Source organism: Meriones unguiculatus (assembly GCF_030254825.1).
Source record: "Meriones unguiculatus strain TT.TT164.6M chromosome X unlocalized genomic scaffold, Bangor_MerUng_6.1 ChrX_unordered_Scaffold_31, whole genome shotgun sequence".
In the NCBI taxonomy this organism is placed as follows: Eukaryota; Metazoa; Chordata; class Mammalia; order Rodentia; family Muridae; genus Meriones; species Meriones unguiculatus.
This window is the reverse complement of record NW_026843707.1, coordinates 4,504,006-4,525,186: the sequence shown is the minus strand read 5'-3', so window position 1 is coordinate 4,525,186 and position 21,181 is coordinate 4,504,006. Positions and strand designations below refer to the sequence as shown.

General features: G+C 34.2%; 1 protein-coding gene across 7 annotated transcripts in view; it reads left to right on the top strand.

The window, feature by feature from the left end:
* Positions 1–21,181, top strand: part of Dmd (dystrophin) — a 2,365,055-nt gene that overhangs the window by 861,543 nt on the left and 1,482,331 nt on the right. For all 7 annotated transcript variants that reach the window (XM_060376797.1, XM_060376795.1, XM_060376794.1 and 4 more), the window contains exon 30: positions 16,826–16,987. In XM_060376797.1, coding sequence (XP_060232780.1) covers positions 16,826–16,987 — 162 coding nt within the window. The remainder of the gene's footprint in view (positions 1–16,825; positions 16,988–21,181) is intronic.

Here is a 21,181-nt window from a genome sequence, read left to right as displayed (position 1 = left end):
GCATCTTGAAAAGGATTGAGCATGCATTCCTTATTGATGAGTATAAAACTGTTATAAAAATGTTAAAGGATATGCAAAGTCGGAAATCTATTTAATAATCAAGCATTTTAGTGAGTAAAAGAGACTGTTTTCTAAGTTAACAAATTATGTTTTTTTATGTTTCCCTCAGTAATCAAGTAAACGATATGTATGCTATAGGAACACTAAATATAACTGCAAAATAAATTTGAAAAAAACAGTAATATTCACTGTTTATTTGTAAAAATATGTAAACATATATGTTATTATTCAAACATATATATTCATATATATATGTGTGTTTATGTATATGTATATATGTGTTTATATGTGTTTATGTATATGTGTATGTACATTTGTCCTAAGCTAACACTTTGGACTGGTTATCTTTTGTGGATGCCATCCAAGGAGGACATTAATTCTCTCCCTTTCAGCAGCCATAATTCTCCAGCTATAATTCTCCATCAAAAGTATTACCATGCTAAATTTTCACTGTCAGTATTGGCAAGTCATATGTTTTAATTGTGCTGATCAGGTAACCATATTGTTGATATTTAGGGATTTGTTTTCCCTGTCTTGACTAAAGAACAATATCTAGCTACAGGAATCCTTGTCCTATAACTCTTGCAGTCTTTCCATCCCCCCTTTCATAATTTTTGCTGATGCTTAGGTATAGATTTTGGGTTGCTGATATATTAGTTGGCTTTGGCATGCCCCCAGACTCTTATTTTTTTATCTTTTGTCTAACTAATAAGTAGAAATCAAGATTCTAGAGTATAAATTATAAACAATTTCTGTAATTAATAAATGTCTAATAATGTCAATTGTATTATTTCTTTGGATATTGTCACTGGATATCAAGTCAGGATATGTTATTTGATGACCAAGAGAATAAAAATAATTATAGTCAAGAATTGTAACTTTGTTTTAAAATCATTGTTTTATTGTCATTTTTAGCTACAGAAAATGTAGTTTCCTTTATAATCGAAATACTTTTTTCAACCAAAGATGAGCTTTAACATGTTTTCTTCTCAGTTAAATGGTTATGTCAGAGGTTTAAAGGGATTATTGCCTACCTGATGTTTCTTATAGCTGCAATTATGCAGAGATAAGATAACATTCAATTGCCTGTAAAATCAATCAGACAGCCAGGAATTTTATTGCTTATGAATATTTTAAAGAGATATGCCTGATCTCATTCCTAATTTCAGAATGTGAGTTTGCATTCAAATGAGAAATAAATTATTTCAGTCAATTTAAAGGCATCATGTACTCTTCATATACTATATTTTCCAGTCATATCAACAATTTTAAGGATGACTAACAAACCAGAACACAGCTTCAAATGCTATACAAAATCACCAAATTTTGAGAATCTGTGGTTTCTATTAAAGATAAGAGGGAGAGAGGGTGGGATTGATAAGAGGAAGCAAGATATAGCTGAGATACAGAATTAATAAAGTGTAACTAATAATAAAAATAAAATAAAAATGATAAGAGCTGACTATTAAAAAGTGACAATTATAGGCTACAAATACCTTCTCATTGTCTAATCACAGATTCAACTAATTGCAGACAAGGAATGTCTAGAACATATGCATTCATAGTTATCTTATACAAACTATTTTTTCTTGACATTATTCTCTAAACATGATATATCATTTTTTTCTTAATATTTATATCAAGTGGATAAGGAATCTAAAGCAAATAGTAAATATCAAATAGGGATATTTGATGTATGTATAAAGTATGTCACTTTATATAATGGACTTGAGCATCTGCAGGAAGTCTCTACTGAGGCAGCTCATTGTGGGCTCAAGGTCAAAATCCTCCTTATTGTACCTCCAAGTGCTAGTTCCAGTATAACAACACCACTCCTGTCTTATTTTTTCAACAACAACAAAACAAAAAAGCCTTATATCATGAGTTTAAATCATTAAGACTTAATAAAAATGTGGAGACTAAAAGGCAGGAAAGAGTTAGAGAGAGGAGGAAGAATGTTGACTATATTAAATATATATAATATGCTTACATTGAAATAGTCTATCATTATGTATAATAAATATGTGAATGTATAATAAATGTATGACAATAAAATTTTTAGGAATGATTAACTACAAGCATACATTTTACAGGTTTATATGTATAATATATAACTGTATGTTTAAAAGTCCAATGTCTTTATAGTTACTCATGCGATTAGTGTTTTTATCTTTGTTAAGTATTTCTGTCTTTTACATATATACCTATAAGAATATTAATTTAGTTACTTATTATTTATTATTTTCCAAGGATATGTGTGAGTGTGCATTGTATCACGTAGAAACCAGATGACAACATTGTGGAATTGTTTCTGTTATTCTACTTTTTGTAGGTTCTGCAACTTTATCTAACCAAACACCAAGCAATCCTGCTTGTTTTACCTAAAACCAAAAAAGAGGCAGAGTAAGAAAGAAAAAACATCTTAAATGGTTAATTCTGCTTTAGTATTAACTGTCATGATAGATAGCTGCAAAGATCCTTAATTGTTCTGGATAATTATGACATATTGTTCCCTCAGTGTTATATCTTGCTTAGGATAAATAGGCAAGGATGACAAATATTGATTCAAGGCACACTGAAAAGAATTGGCTTTGTGTCAATCAATTATAGGGTTTAATTTTGTTGCAAACTCTTTTGTCAAAAAAAAATGAGCTTTGTGATTTCTTTATTAAAAAAAATGCTACAGCCAGGATATAAAGTGAATAAATTGCAATAAATAATAATAATAAAACAATAAAAATAATAATATTTATGTTTGCTGATCAGTGAGTCACAGATTGTTGCTTCTTTTGTTATTACTTTTAAATAGTGTCAAATATAACTCCAGATTAGTTTTATGAAATATATATATATATATATATCTTATATGTAGAAAGTCTTCTAACTTTAGAGAGAGGCAGGGTACATCTTCTAAAATTCTTTATGTTCTATGACACAGGAAGATGTATAAGAGATTTGCATTGAGGAATAATATCTAGAAGAGATGTAGTAGTAAACATTTAATCTATGAACACGGACCTTTGTATTGCACTGTTAAATCTAGGTATTCAGTTTCATTTTCTGAATCAAGACAATTGATAGTAAGTAAATGTAAGTATCAGATTAAAGCTGCTAGGGGAGAGTAAGGTTATCTTCCATGAAACTGGTAACAAGGAATATTCAACCAAAGGAATAAATGAAAGGAACTGTCAATGACCATCACTAATCAGAAGCAAAAGTTAATACTTTATCAGGAAATATATACTTCTCACATACTTAGTTTGGCCAAATTTGACGTCAAAGTCAGAAGTAAATCATAAGGAAATACAACCACCATGAAGTCAGCATAAAAAGGAGCATAACATATTATAAATACAAGAATTACTCTACATTTTATAGTTTACAATTTATGTTACTCTAAAATTCAAGGATAATGTGTAGCATATTTGATCAAAAACTAGAGGATGAAAATGTATGTTCTACTTGTATTTTTCTGCATCAAACAATTTTAATTTCAGTCATTCCTTGCTCATTTTTATAGGCTTAGGTTTTTCAAAAACCTACTTTTATTTATGGTTCTTACATGTCTCTACTTGCTTTCACATGTCATGACCTGAGATAGGAGATTTGTTGGGAAAGGAGCTGTATACCTCTAGCTACTTTCTGATGATTAGGGTTGTTGGGGTGTCTAGGGATATACTAATCTCAGTTGTCAGGATACCAGGAGTCCAGTCAAACTGCCAAGCAACAAACCACAGCATCAGCAGCAAACAGCAAAGAACAGCAACAGTGGTTGTACCACTCAGCAAAAGCAACCAGACTCCACCCAAATGATATGAGTCTGCCTAAGTGGCAAAGCAGGATGAAAAGTTCTTTCGCACATTTCTCTCTTTGAAAACCAGAAAAATTATCTGAACTGTTAAAAAGTTCAGAGATGCAAAAAGCATTGTCTCACTGTCTATGGGCTTTAATTTATTCCTTATCAGAGTCTACATGATGTTGTCCAGCTAACAAAGGGCTGTCCCCCACAGGAAGTAGTTTCCTGTTGACAAGCATCACATGCCTTTTCAAGAAGGCTGTTTTCTTGGGCTGTTTTCTGCAGGAGTAAAAGATTCCCACACCCCATACTTGGGACCAAAACAAAACATACATTCACATGACACAACAGAATTTTCAAAGAAACCAGTAACTTCAACTTCACATTTTAGTAATTTTTATGTTACTGTCTCTTTTCTAAAGAAAACCTAAATAATATTGACCTCTGTGTATAAATAGTCAGTTATCATAAGGAAATCATATTATATCTAATACTAGATGATGAAAAAGGACAAATGCCTAATAAAATACTCTATTTCATCCTCTATTTTTACTGCTAAAGTATGATTTTTAGTTTAAAATGTTATAACAGTAAGGATTGATCTATATATTAAAATAGTGATATATTATTCTTAGATTTGTAAAGCTAATGAATATTGTGATTTGTATCTGAATAATACCATATTCTGAGCTACAGAATGTTTTATAAAATGGTATAGAACTAGAAAATGGATATCAGCAAGTTTACATGTTTAACTCCCTTCTTGAGACTTGAATAACACTTTCAATAATTTTACCTGTTTTTTTTTTTTATATTTGCCCATAATCCAAGTAGTGTTTTAAATAGGAGTTGATACTAATGGCTGACCAATCTCCATTCAGTCTTTCACTTACTAATAAGAGCTGCTTCTTCAAAAGTTCTAGAGAGAAAAGTGAGAGATGAAAATCATCTAAAAAAAAATGAGCCACATGACAGGCATTAAATGCTGGTTGACAAGAAAGAAGGGCTTGTAACTTAAAACAAATATCAATGTAGAGGAGACAGGGTAGTTTGAAAGACAATTGTAACTTCAGACAGTTTACAGTTAAACGTTGATCCAATATTATGGCTCAGTATCCAAGTGGGTTCTCTAGTAAGGGGAACAGGGACTATTTCTAACATGATCTCAATTGTGAGCTCTTCGACACCCCCCCTTCGAGGGAGGAGCAGCCTTGCTAGACCACAGAAGAGGACATTGCAACCAGTCCTGAATAGACTTGATAAGCTAGGTTCAGATGGAAGGGGAGGAGGTCCTCCCCCGAGGAGATGAGGGAGGGAAGATGGGATTGGGAGGGAATAAGGAAGGGGGCTATGGCTGGGATAAAAAGTAAATAACCTGTGATTAACATAAAAAAATTAAAAATTGAAAAAGAAGATTTAGCTTGTAAAACTAAGTTACTGTAAGATAAGAGACAAACAAAAATGGAAACAATATTAATTTTGGAAAGAAAAAGATATATTTAGGACTAGAAAAGTTAGTTTAATGAGGAAAGCTGTAAGAATGAAAACATATTCTCCATCTCTGAGAAAAAATGCAGAAGGTTTAGGTTCGTAAAGCTAAGGTTTGAGAAAGGGATGGAGAGTGGAACAGACAAATAACATCACTGTGTGTTTAGAAATGGATCACCGTCATTGTGTACATCCATTATAACTGAGAAGTGCTGGTCAAACCTTCATAGCAGAAGAGCTCCTATTCAAATTCTGCTCTACTTTATTTCAGTAAAATAGTGTATAATGAGAATAGTCAGTTTCTAAGCATAACACAATTTTCTGTAAAATATTTCCTTAAATCAGAACTGTGTACAAATTCATTCCTAAGGAATCAAAAGAAAAAAGAATATTTGTTGTGTTATATTTAATTATTGTCTTCAAGAGTTTTTTTATTATAGTCTAAAACAACCAAGAACCAAGTCTGTGGAATCCTATCTTACAATTTTAGTGATATGCAGAAGTTCTCCGTTTGGGAGGAGTAAAAGGGAATGTGGAACAAGGAGGGAATGGGGGAGGGCGCTACAGCTGGGATACAAAGTGAATAAACTATTTCATTTAAGAAATAAAAGATTTAAAAGTTAAGAATATAAACTCATTTCTATATATTATTATTGGTTTATTATTTCACTGAAGGTATACAACCAAGGGATTTTTAATTCACTTAGCCTTAGTGTGATAATTTTCTGGGATTGAATTTTCTCCATATTTCTAATGTGATGCTTTCTTCAATTATGTGAACAAAAGATAATACATATTATTAATATTAACTTTCCAAAATTGAATGCTCTCTGATAAGACTTATTTTCATATAAATATTGCTGCTTTCAAGTAAGCTGTTAGGATGGACATCTGGGTTCAAGCTGAGTTAAACCTTACAAGCATAGTAGACATTATACTTGTTACTGTAGTAATTGTAATTAGTTACTCCATTTTGAGGGGAAACGATTTATATTCATTTAAATCAGTTATACTACTATTAATATACATATTATAATAAATGCACAGGTAATAAATAACCAAACCTTTAAGTATAAGACATATAGATTTAAAGTTCTGTTCACAGCTTTTTTTTTTCTTTCTTTCTTATTTTTTTCCAACTTGACTTAAGCTAGAGAGACTTTGAACGGGAAAACTTCAGTAGAGAAACTGACTCCAGTAGGTTGGTCTGTAAACAAGTCTGTGGGGATATTTTCCTAATTAATATTTAATGTGGGAGGGCACAACCCACTCAGAGTGGTGCCATCACAGAGGTTCTGGGTTGTATAACAGAGCATACTTGCATGTATATCTTTTCAGGGATGATCATTAGGAATTGATACTCCTCCTTGGGGAGGACTATTTCTCATGCTCGCAATATTTCTTAGTTGCATATAATTCTTTATTTAGAACTGTAGCCTTGTGAGATTTCCCCAATCCATGTTAGCATGTCTTTTGTTGTTGTCTTAGTTCAGGTCATGTCTAGCCAGTCATATTGGTGAGAACTTATACATAGCTCCTGACATTTCTAAGAGACCCATTCCTACAAAAAAAAAACAAAAACAAAAAAAAAAAACAAACAAAAAAAAAAAAAAACCTCCTTGTTCCTCTCTCTCTTATGGTCTGCATCCACTCTTCCAAGTGATCTCTGCACTAGCCCCACACCTAGCTCAGCTCCACTGTGTTCACTGTCTGTTACACCCATCTGTTACACCCATGGCTAAGAACAAAAATTCAAGTGACACAACATGCTGGAGAGGATGTGAAGAAAGGGGAACCCTCCATCCATTGCTGGTGGAAATGTAAACTTATACAACCGCTTTGGAAATCAATCTTTCTCAATCAATCTGTCACTTTCTCAGGCAAGTAGGAATAGAACAACCTCAAGATCCAGCTATGTCACTCCTAGGCATATATCCAAAACACATACAAGTATACAACAAGGACATTTGCTCAACAATGTTCAAAGCAGCTTTATTCGTAATAACCAGAATCTGGAAACAACCCAGATGCCCCTCAACGGAGGAATGGATACAGAAAATGTGGTACATTTACACAATGGAATACTACTCAGCTATTAAAAACAAGGAAATTTGGAGGCAAATGATGGGATCTAGGAAAGATCATTCTGAGTGAGGTATCCCAGAAGCAGAAAGAGACACATGGTATATACTCACTTATAATTGCATATTAGACATACAGGATAAACATACTAAAATCTGTACACCTAAAGGAGCTAATCAAGAAGGAGGACCCTGGGTAAGATGTGCAATATTCATTCAAAATGGCAAATGGGATGGACATAGGAAGAGAGAGAACACAGAGAACAGGACAGGGGCCTCACAAAAATTGCCTCTGAAAGACTCTACCCAGTCTCAAAGCAGATGCTGAGAGTCATAGCCAAATTTTGGTCAGAGTGTAAGGAATCTTATGAATGAAGAGAAAGATAGCCCAAATACCTATAGGGAACAGGAGCTCCAAAAGGAGAGCAACAGAACCCAAAAATCTGAGAACAGGGGTCTTTTCTGAGACTGATGCCCACACCAAGGTCCATTCATGGAGATAACCAAGATCACCTGCACAAATGAAGCCCATGGCAGCTCAGTGTCCAAATGGGTTCCCTAATAATGAGAATAGGGAATGTCTCTGACATGAACTCAGTGGCTGGCTCTTTTATCACCTCCCCCTGAGGGTGGAGAAGCCTTACCAGACCACAGTGGTAGACAATGCAGCCAATCCTGATGAGACCTGATAGACTAGTTTCAGATAGAAGGGGAGGATGACCTCCCCTATCAGTGGACTGGGGAGGGGCATGGGATTAGAATAGGAAGGGAGGATGTGATTGGGAGGGGTCTAAGTAGGGGGCTACAGCTGGGATACAAAGTGAATAAACTATAATTAATAAAAATAATTTAATTATAAAACAAGGAAATCATGAAATTTGCAGGCAATGGATGAAACTAGAAAAGATCATTCTGAATGAAGTAACACAGAAGCAGATAGACACATATGGTATATACTCAATTAAAAGTGGATATTAGATGAATAATATAGGATAAACACTAAAATCTATAGTCCTAAAGATGGGAAACAGAAAGGAGGATCCTAAGGAAGATGCTTAATCCTCATTCAGAAGGGCAAACAGGATAGACATCGGAAGTAGAAGAATGCAAGGAACAGTACAGGAGCCTGCCACAGAGAGGGCCTCTGAAAGTCTCTACTGATCAAGGTATCCAAGCAGATGTTGAAACTCATAGCCAAGTTTGGGCAGAGTGAAAGGAATCTTATAGAAGAGAGGAATAGAAATACCCGGAGGAGACAGTAGCTCTACAAGGAGCTGGATACAGCTGGTATACAAAGTTAATAAACTGTAACTAATATTAAAAATTAAAAATTTAATAAAAAAACACATACATTGAGGATGATGGATCCCTCAATGGAATGTTTACCATACAAACTTGAGAGGGTGAGTGTGATGGCCAGAACCCACGTAAAACAGTGCTCTATGATTATATAACCTTGGGTGGAAGAGACTGAGACTAACCAATTCCTAGGGCTTGCTGGCCACCCAGTCTAGCTGAATTGGTAAGCTCCTGGTTCACTGAAACACCCTATCTCCAAAGAAAAGAGTGATTGATGAATACACTTGATATTGACATCTGACTTGTACATGCATACATGAGTACATGTATCCATATGTGTGTGCATACAGAGACACCAAATGTAAAACCCATAGAACACAATTGTCCAAAACCAAGCATAGAGTCCTTCTATCTCTGTCTGACTACAAATGGCTTTTTGGGTTCCAGTGTCAATAAGTCAAGAGGAGAAATTCCTCTATTCACCCAAACATTTCTAACATTTTCCATAATTTTCATATTGTTTGTAAAATATCTCTTTCTCTCACCCAAACAAAAAATTTTGCTTCAACAATTCAAAGTGACAATTTGTGGAAATTCACATTTTTTTTTATGAAAGTGGTAAAGTTCTCCTGTCAGCATATGAACACTGGGAAAGACATCACTAATTCCTTATTACCTCTTTCTAATGATTGTGAGCTTGTCCCCAGTTAATGAACTAAAAGACAGTAAAGGCCAAATGGGAAGACTTGAGAAAAAAGTATCCTGCATATCAGAGATGGGACTGCACTGTGGTGGATTGTATAACTCCTCTTGCAATTTTAAGCAACAAAATCATAATCATGATATGTATTATGTGGTCAAAATTGAAAAGAGCATATTTCCATATGAAATTATTTCTAGTGCTATAAAATAATTAGAAAGATGTGATAGAGAACCATCTCTCTTAACCTCTATCCATTTGACTGGCAGCAAAAGAAATGAAATAGACAATGGGAGGCTCAAATTTTTTTTTAACTTTTATTAATTACACTTTATTCATTTTGTATCCCACCCATAAGCCCCTCCCTCCTCCTGGTCCCACCCTCGTCCCCTTTCTGAATTAAATATATAATTATTAGTTACTGTTTATTCACTTTGTATCCCAGCTGTAGCCCCCTCCCTCATTCCCTAGCAATCCCACCCTCCCTCCTTCATCTCCTCCCTGCCCCTCTCTAAGTCTACTGATGGGGGTGGTCCTCCTCCCTTTCTATCTGATCCTAGATTATCAGGTCTCTTCAGGACTGGCTGTAATGTCCTCCTCTGTGGCCTAGAAAGGCAGCTCCTCCCTCAGGGGGGAGGGGGGGAGGTCAAAGAGCCAGCTGTTGAGTTCATGTCAGAGACAGTCCCTGTTCCCAAAATTTGGTAACCCACTTGGATACTGAGCTGACATGGGCTACATATAGGCATGGTCCTTGTTTGGAGAAACAGTCTCAGAAAAGACCCCTGTGCCTAGATATATTTGGTCCTTGTGGAGCTCCTGTCCTCTCCATGTCGTACTAATTCCCCCTTCTTTCCTAGGATTCCCTGCACTCTGTCCAAGGTTTGTTTATGAGTCTCAGCCTCTGCTTTGATACACTGTTAGGAAGAATCTTTCAGGGGCTCTCTTCGGTAGGCTCCTGTCTTGTTACTTGTTTTCAATTTTCATGGTTTTTAAGTTTCATTTCTAGATAATAATGCAACTCCATACAGATGGAAGGGAATAGGACCCTTAATATATATATATATTCTCTTTACTACATTCATTTTCTTGCTTAGAATATTTTGATTTCATCAATGAAATTTAATTGGCATTTTTTTTTCTGTATTTTGATGATCGCTTAGATTTCTTTAACACTAGCTAACATCTTTACCCATGTGAACTTTAGGCTGTCTATAGCTAATGTGCCCATTGTTTCAGTTTCATTCTCACCAAGGACAGTTAAAATTTTTATGAGCAGCTCAACATAGCTGGGTGATCTTTGATTTTCAGTAATACAGTGCATTTTCAATTTCTGAACAATTAAACCAAGCAAGGGAAAAAGTGATTGCCCTTCATAGCCATATTTCCTTACTGAAACAGAAGAAATACTTTCTAGGAAACCAAAGGAAATTGTTAATGGGATTGATATCTCATTGATATTAACTGTTTTCTCTATTTATGTAAACCATAGCCCAGATGGGACATTTTCTGTGGGAAGTCACTGAGCAGTTTTACATGGCTATAGGCATTGCCCTCATTTTAATTTTTAACTATTTCTGACTTTAACACAGCTGTATGAATTCTATAGCTAATTGTTTACAATGAACCTGAAATATGTTTATTAATTCACTAGGATAAAAATTATAGTGCCATTAATATAATTAATAATAATAATAAATATTTAGGGTTAGGAAAATAAGAAAAAAAAGATTTTCAACCATCTTATGTGTCTTCCAATCAGCTTACATATTTGTAAGAGTATTCTTTTGAGGTAGGTGATAATAGGTTATTTCCTCTGTTAAGCCAAATTAAAGTATAAAGGCAGGTTTATTTGGAGCAGATCTCAGGCAGGTACATTGTTTCATGTCTACCTCATGCAGAGGTAGACAAAGGGGAGCAGAATAAGAAAGAGAGCAAAAGCATAAGAGAGACTGAGAGACACAGAAAGAGACAAGAGGATTGAGAGAGAGAGAGGAATGAGAGAGAAAGAACCTAAATGTCTGGGTTTTTATAGTGAAGAGACACTGGGAGAGAGGAAGCCCAGCCCCTGGGCTGGAAAGTTCAGGATAGAGGGCCTGGTATACCAGCCATGCCCTGAAATAGAGATTGAGGGATACTGGCAGAGCCTGGAGGTCAGGTCCACTTTGGTATGTAAAATAGACACCTCAGCTGTTTTTCCAGGTCTGAAGCCTAACACTTCTTGCTCTTACTGTTCAAGGTACATAGTTCAGTCAAATGAAATATCACAGTCAAAGTCCCTGACAGGAGTTCCTTTCTATACAGTTATATTGCAGCCTTCACTGTTTATCTCATACACTTGATGGGGAAAGTATCTGAAAGATTTGCAGTCACCTTAGTAGAGAACAGGGCAAAAATTTGGTGTTTCAAACCTAGAACTTTTAAAAAATGTTATGGAGTTAATTAGGACATCAGTAAAGAGTATCTATACTCCATTTTAATTTTCTACAGAAATATAAAAGTCATTGAAGTATTTTGATCAATCAATATCATAATTTATACATTTAGGAATTGGAGATGAGGGAGGGAGGGACTGGGAGGGAATGAGGGATCGGGACACGGCTGGGATACAGAGTTAATAAAATGTAACTGATCAAAAAATAAAAAATAAAAAGAAGGAATTATGCCAAAAATTCAGTATCTCCAGTACAGAGGGGAATTTTTCAATTACGCATATTCATCTTTAAGGAGGAAGCAAATGCAATACTGATTGAGCATTGACTCTAACATAAACAGCAATATTTTATTTCAAAATAAATTGAACACATCAATCTATCATGGGCCCATACCATCTGGCAAAGAATTCTATGTTTATTAGAAAAACCCCATTCCCAGTATTCAGGAATATATGTAAAACTGCGCTAAAACAAACTGTTTTATTAATGGTTGATCATTGGAGCTATGGTATCTAATTAAAAAATAAATCATGAGAGATGTATTTTATATGTGTTAAATAAAACTGAGTAGGCTAAAAACCCTTGGTCCAGTATTTCCTGCAAGTTGAAATCCTAGATTGAGAGAACTTCTGTTACCAAGGGTTGTTCCAAAGTAAGATTTTTGTTACACACACTGTGTTGAATGGATATTGCTAACCATACATATGAGAGTAAATATTGATCTAGTATTGACCATATGACACAGAACCAACAATGATATCTGTAACTGGTCTCACTAGGCTGTCTGACCCTATAGCCCACCTGTGTCTGTGTGTGAATGTATGTGCATGCAGGTGAGTAATGAGTCCAATATTTGTACAATGCAACAAAATAATGAAAAGCAGTGTTGCAAAGGAAGTTTTTTTTAATGTTTTGATATTAAACTTTTATTCAGACAAACAAATAAACAAAAACTACTAATATCTGTAAGATTTGAGACATTTTCTTAATTTTGTTTTGGGAATTTTTTAATTATTTTTTTATTTTTTATATTAATTACAGTTTATTTGCTTTGTATCCCAGCTGTAGCCCCCTCAGTCATTCCATCCTAATCCCACCCTCCTTCCCTCATCTCCTCCCTGCTCCTCTCTAAGTCCACTGCTAGGGGAGGTCCTCCCTTTCCATCTGACCCTAGCTTATCAGGTATCTTCAGGAATGGCTGCATTGTCTTCCTCTGTGGGCTGATAAGGCTGCTCCTTCCTCAGGGAGAGGGGCAGGAGGTCAAAGAAAGTTTTAAAGGAAGTTTTAAAGAAGAATTGTTTTCATGTCAGAAATAATCCTTGTTTCTCTTACTAGAGAATCCGCTTGGATACCGAGCTACCATGGGCTACATCCGAGCAGAGGTTCTAGGTTATATCCATACATAGTCCTTGGTTGGAGAAACATCATAAAAGACCTCATGTGCCCTGACATATTTGGTCCTTGTGGAGCTCCTATCCTCTCCAGGTCATACTAACTATCCCTTCTTTCCTATAATTCCCTACACTCTGCCAAAGATTTGGTTATGAGTCTCAGCATCTCCTTTGATGACATGAAATCAATGGCTAGTTCTTTGACTCCCCCTAACCTCTGAGGGAGGAGCAGCCCTGGTAGGTCACAGAGGAGGACATTGCAGCCAGTCATGAAGATACCTGATAAGCTAGGGTCATATGGAAAGGGAGGAGGACCTCCCCTATCAGTGGATTTGGAAAGGGGCAGGGAGGAGATGAAGGAGGGAGGATGGGATTAAGATAGAATGAGGGAGGGGGCTACAGCTGGGATTCAAAGTAATAACCTGACATTAATATAAAAATAATAATTATAAAAAAAGCATTGTTTTCATATTATGTAGCACATACCATTTAGATTTGTTTTTCTGCTTTTTAAGGGATGTTTGAAAATATCATATCTCCTAATAATAAATGATCTGGTCATAATTTGATTACAGTCTTCCTACATAGAAGGGGACAAAATGTATAACTTAATACTTAAGAATAACTAGAATATTTAGTATTAGCAAATGTAGATTATAATTTTCACAGAATATACTGTTTTAATGATGAATATGTTCATTTTCAAAATTAATTTTCAGTCATGAGCTTTTATCCTCTATCAAAGATAAATATTGCATATTTTATGTTGAGCATGATAAATTCAATACACCATTTCTTTAAAAGTAATGTTCTATAAAATATTATTGGACTTGGTTTTTCTTTTGAAATATATTTTCTTATATTTATATTTCTTGTTTCAAATACATTTTCATTCCAATTCTTAGTGATTCACACAATGAATTTATTGTTCTTGGCTTTCTTTTATAAAAATAATTTATTTTATTCTTCGAAAAGTTTATACAAAATTGTCTTGATCATATTTACAATCCATTTGTTTCTCTAACTTATTTAGTAATATCCATGTCATGCCACTACCCACACCAACTTTCTACCCAATGATTTTCTTCCTACCCATTTAGTCCAAAGGAGTTTCTTAAGTGTTTTATCATACTGTTACATAAAAGGGAACTAACTACATGAGAATCTGAGTAATAATCAGTTCAATTATCTTTCTAGCACAAACAAAGCATTATTTTTTTTAGTTTGAAAGCATTTATATTGGAGAACACTTTTTACAAATGTTGTTATTATTTTTAAAATTTATTCTCTTTGTTTCCAGGCTGTAGCTTCTCCTTCATCTCCTCCCAGTCTCACCCTACTCTCCTCTTCTCCCCATATTCCCCTCCCTCCCTTAGCCTCGAGTACACTTTTAAATAATATGTTTAAAATATTGTTTTCTTAAAAATAAATTCAACATATCTTTTTTGTACTTTCATTTGCAAAAAGAAAAACAAGGACTAAGTTTCTTCATTTCCTGACATAATTTCTTAGAATTTTTTTTTTTTTTTCAATGCAGTTTATTCAGGAACATTGAACAATCCTCGGACCCCGGGGAAAGCCAGCCCACAGCTTAAATAGCCTCTGGGTAGCCAACCCAGGCGTGCCACGGGGGCAATGCAGATAGGTCCACATACATGGAAGCAAGCCAGATCCTCGGCCTTAGCCAAATGTGGAGTTGTTCGTGACAGAGAGCACTCACCATCGGGAAGGTGGAAGGCGGAAACCAGCTCCATCTTTAAGGCATAGCATTCCGCAGCTCTCTACAGTTCCCCCTTTTTGTTTAGAATTTTGTTTTTATCCTCACATAGTCTTTCTAAATCACCTAATTGTTATTTCTGTTGATCTGTAAGATTCTTGTTATTGCTGTGTGGATTAGGCAAAGTTAGGAAATAACATTTTAAAACAACAGATGGGCATTGTTTTCAGACCAAAACAAATAAGGATTATGGCTTAGGAATTCCAACTAACTCCATTCAGTGTAATAACAGGTCAATTGTTGCAAAGAGTACTGATATCCTATTGGGGTCTGTGTAATAAGATGTTTAGAAATAGAAACCAGCTTATGCCATGACTGGTTCAAAGCCTGGATTTACATCAAGTATTTCACTGCCTAAGATAATCAAGAAATCCTTATAATCACTCTTATACTGGCTGTCAAGGAAGTTAGGCTAAGAAACAACCCACCTCAGATCATTTGTCATCATCTTTTAGGCTATACTATCTCATGCAGCTGTATAATTTCAAGAAAGGAAAACAAAGTTAGATTTAGAAGTGTAAATTTTAGTACAGTGATATAATTTAGAAACCAGCTGCATTCCATCCTTTTCAATTATAATAACATTTGAAGTATGCTGGGTTTGAATTCAGTCAGAAAAAAGGGCCACATTTAAACAATGTCTGATAAGATAATTAATTCCTACTGTGCCTGGAACACTTCTGTATCTACTTATCACAATGCGACATTGTGTCATTAGTTAGAGACCCCTTTGTCTGGAGAAACTCAGTGTAGGCTAAAGACTTCCCTACAGAAGGAGAAGGCTCTGCTTATAATTATGATAACTGTTATCTGAAACTTTATGGGAAGCAACTTGATTGATGTTTTGACTGAAATAAATGGAATTATTTTAATTAAAGTAGAGGTCAAGGTCTCAGTCATCAATCATAGAGAGAATATTTTAATAGAAATAGATTAAAGGTTTTATATAATGTTCCACCCTATCTATTCTCTTACTTTCAAAATAAACGTTAAAGGAGTTATTCTATAAGGTTCCCTACATTCTGCCCAAAGCTTGGCTATGAGTCTCAGGATCTGCTTCAATATCCTGACAGGTAGAGTCTTTCAGAGGCCATCTGTGTAAGGCTCCTGTCCTGTTTCCTGTCTTCTACTTCCAATGTCTATCGTGTTTGCCTTTCTGAATAAGGATTAATCCTCTTCGCTAGGGTCTCTTGTTGTTTAGCTTCGGTACAAATTTATTTTTACAGTTTCCATAATACAAATTGTAAAGAAATGTAGGAAGGGGAAACTGTAATAAAAATTGTATTCAAATTAAACCCTTAAACAGATGGTTATCTAAATTTCTCTTTTAGAAAGGAGCCGATTCTGAACAGATTGTATGTGTGTCTCAGTGGTGGAAGTGGATTATCTGTCTTGAATTGGATTGTGATGACGGTGACCCTATTCTAAGTAAACCAAATCTCTTGAACTATATAATGAGATCAGAAGGAACATTCAGCCCGAGAATGACAGATTGCAACAACTGAGATGATTTTGTTAATGTTTTATTCTAGCTTCTTCCTTTGATGTGCATGATACTGTGACTTTTGTTTCTGTGGACACCTCTGATCCTATTTCCTAAGTGCTGTTTTCTTTTTTTCTTTTCTTTTCATTTTATTTATATAAGTTGAGCTGAATGAGTGCCCCAAAACTGCGCAATCTCTCTTACAAAAAGGTGATTGTGGAAGAGTCTAGATTCTTTACTGACTGTGGAACAGAAATGTAGGAAATGTTCTAACAGCAAATATTTAAGTAATTCATTCTACTTTCTTCTTCTATTTAGGCTGTGAGGAAACAAACGTTGCTTGAACAGAGTATCCAGTCTGCCCAGGAGATTGAAAAATCCTTGAACTTAATTCAGGACTCCCTTGAATGCACTGACAAGCAGTTGGCAGCTTATATTGCTCACAAGGTGGACGCAGCTCAAATGCCCCAGGAAGCCCAGGCAAGTAGAGCAAACTAGGAATGAATATTCGTTTTAATTTTTTAATATTTTTAATGTTTTTACCCCATAGAGATGCTGCTGGCTTTCATAGTTAGGTACTATATAATTAATTGTGAAGAGGCTTCCTTTTTTTTTTTTTTTTTTTTTTTTTTTTTCATTTTACTGTTTGGAAGTGAGAGCTTAAAGAAGTCCATGTTATAATGCCCAAATTATTTTCTAAATTATACAGTGGACTGATTACAAATAGAGACAATGAAACCCAGGAGAACTGACCTTCATTATTCATAAATGTTTCAAAACTGTCCTCCACCTTGAGGAAAACCATAGTACTTATATGGCACAAAAATAAAACAGTATTCTTAACCATTTGTCACCAACTCATTGTTGTTATAAAGGGAATGAATTCTAAAATATGCTTCATACTTCATATTAATATGCTATAAGTACCTAACAATACAGATGTAAATAAATATTCACCTTGTTACTTTTGATCATACTGGTTGTGTACATGTGCACAAACTCACATATTGCCATGCTGTCAATGCAAATTACCATATGTTTCTAATTTCATTTCCTGGAAAATGATAATTAAGGTAGAAATGAATCATATATTAATTGGAGTTAAATGAGTAAATTGCATATCCTAGTATATTTTATATGGTAAGTTAAATATTAACATGTAAATGTATGTATAGTCACATGCATATTATTATTTAAAATTTTAAATGAGAAATATGCTATGTGTGTCAAATAGCTACTTTTAAAATCATATATACGTACTCACACACACTCATATATGTGACATACACACACATATACATACATACATACCTATACATATCATTTGAAAAGTAGCTATATAACATTTCAGTTAAATTAATATACAAAAATGTATTTTAAGAAAAGCATTAGAATCCAAACAAGTTTAAATAAATTTTTCATGTGTTTTGTTCCACTTAACTTTTGAAGATTTCTTGAAACTGAGAGTAATCTGTTAGATATATGAGAATATGTAACAATAAAGAATACAAAACACCTAAAAATTGTTAAACGTTATTTAATTTGAATTTTTTTTACAATAACTATAAATACATTGTTTTCTGTCACAAAGTCATCAAGCCCTAAAATTAATTGGAAGATTATATTTCCAAAAGGCCCAACTGAAGCTCCTGTTGAAGAGAGAGTTGAAGCGTAGATCTGTTTATGAAATAAGAATTTAAACTGTATAGGTCTTTTTCCTTATGATACACCTAACAGTGGGAGTGGGGGTGTCTCTGTCTCTTTTGCCTGCTTTTGGGAACATTTCCCCCCTGCTGCTTTGTCTTGTTTAGCCTTGATCTGAGGGATTGTGTCTAGCCCTTTTGCATCTTGTTATGCCTTAGTTAATCTTAAATCCCTGGGAGGCCTCCTCTTTCCTAAAGGAAAATGAATGAGCCGTGGATGTGAAAAACAAAGAAGGTGGAGGGACTGAGAGAAGAAGGTAGAGAGAATACTGGGGTAGGGGTTGTAATACATGAAATAAAAATAAACAAATTTAAATATAAATAAAATTATATTAAAAGAGTTTAAGTACCGTGTTTTAGAGACGGGGTCACTTAGAACGTCAGCAAAATTATATTTTCATAGGTTTGTGTTTGTGGTGGGAATGGATTTGAAAATTTTTTGATATCAGGCAGAAAAATAAATATCTTTTTTAACTGTAGTTCATACTTCAGTGCCAATTTAAAGATTATTAGGCATTGTGTTCCCTGTCAGAAATCACGTTCTTGTTGTAGTTCATCAATGAGAAACAGAAAAAAAAAATATATGCATACAAAGATTTTTTGAGAGATGCTGATCCTGGAGATCTGTGAGTGTCTGCCTCCACCATGTGGTACACAGCTAGTTTTACTGCTAAATGGAATTTCTAAACACAGTGTTTTTCATTCATTTTTTCCCCTTTTTATTCAGTTTACATTGAGAACCTTGCATCTAAAGCTTTTCTAATTGCATGGGAATATATGTCATGTGATGAATTACCAACAGTTATATCTTATTGCACATAAAATGTATGTGGATAAATTTTTCCAAATTTACATTCAGAAGTCACCCCATTAATTATTACTTCCATTTATCAAATGCCTAGCATGATAAGAAAAGAGTAGCTTGTGCATCTACTTTAGTTGTAGATGTAATTAAGAATATGTCTCCTATTATTTAGTGGCATGTGTTTACAATAATCAATTTTTAACTATTTACATGGTAAAAAAATTTAAGAGAGCAAAAGTTGTCCTATATGATATGTTATTTTGAATGCTAATACTTAAACAAATTACCATTTGAAATGTTTCAATTGCCCAGTTCTGTACATATTATATATTGAGTCAAATAAAATAAAACACACATCTTATTTACATATGGAAATGTATGTTAAACCTGAGAAATAATAAAACCTGAGAAATACTGACTAATATACTATGATTTAAAATGTCAAATCCCTTGTATTACTTTGAAGCAATTATACAAAGAAAATAATCAAATTATATTATAAAAAAATCATGGAACACAAACATAATAATTTATTTTTAAATCTATAGTAACATATGGAAGAACTGAGAATTATATTTAGATATCAGACCAGATAATAAAAATAATTCAAATCCACCAACTGCAGCCCAGTACTCTTAAGTCATCAGACAGTTCAGAAACTTAGATGTAATATAAATAGAGAAGAGATTTGGATAGTTTATTGCTGATGAAAACTAGGTGTTTCACAGTGGTTATTTTTGGTTTTACATATTTCACTTCTCAGTAATCTCTATGAAGATTCCTATTTGTCACTATCTACAGGTTTTAGCCAAAAAAACCTCGGAGTGACCAGTCACTCATTGTTAGCTATTATACAATTTATTCTTAAATTACTCCTATAAGGAATGAGATAGAAAAATCTGGAGGGTCAGGAACTCCATAAGGAGACCAACAGAACCAAAAAACCTTGGCTCAAGGGTCTTTGTGGAGACTGATATTCCAAACAATGGCTATGCATGGAGATAAGCTAGAACCCCTGCTCAGAAATAGCCCATAGGCTGCTCAGTTTTCAAGTTGGGTACAGGAGCAGGGACTCTCTCTGGCATGAATTCAGCGACATGTTTTCTGATCACCTCACCCTGCAGGGTGCAGCCTTATGAGGCCAGAGAAGGAAGACAATGTAGCCAGTCCTGATGAGAAGTGATAGGCTAGGGTCAGATAGAAGGGGAGAGGGACCTCTCCTATCAGTAGAGTAGAGGAGATACAATGTGGCCTGGGAGATACAAAGTGTATAAATTGCAAACAATAATAAATAAAAAAAGAAATGAGAGATGACAGTAAAAATAGCTGAGAATAACTATATATAGTTTACAGATGTAGAATGTATCTGTGGCTGTTTCCAAATGAATTTAGCGGTATTATGTTTACTAATTTTAACTCAACATATGTGAATATGCCAAATATCTAGAAGAATCTTTAAACCATTTTATGGGAAACGCTATTTAATTAGTTAGGTGTTTACAATTCTTTCTGCTATAAATGTATTTCAAAATCCTGCATTTCTTCAATTAATTTTAGTCTTTGAAATAATAACATGTATAAACAGCATACCAGGGGCAAGTGTTAACTTACTGATGCCAGTATGAATTGACAATGTACATTTTCTAAATGGAAATAGTAATCTTTTTCTGAGATTATCACCAGTTTCAAGGTGTTTTAAAGTAAAAATTCTAATAGATTTCTTTTCCATATATTTTGTTTTATATATCTACATGAATAGAAGGGAAAAAGACTATTTTCATAAAAAATAAATGTTGAAGGGAAATGCAGAGATTTGAGTCATTCTTTCCCAGTAAAGTAGAAACAAAGGTAACACTACACAGTTTCCCTGAACATTACTATATACAATTGATGATTTGTTGATTTTAAATGACTTATTTTTATTTTGATATATTGAGTAGCACTGAGGTACAGAAGATACAGATTAGAATCAGATCATCGATTCTTTACAATCATAAGTTTTCTCAGAAAGCATGTGAGGTACAGTTTTTCTAGTACATACTTAAAAATTTGGATTTTTCAGATAATTTGGATTTTACTTTTCTGTTGTCATGATAAAATACCATAACCACAACAACTTATAAGGGAAAGCTGTTTGTTTGTTTTTGTCTTGCGGAAGCAGATTCG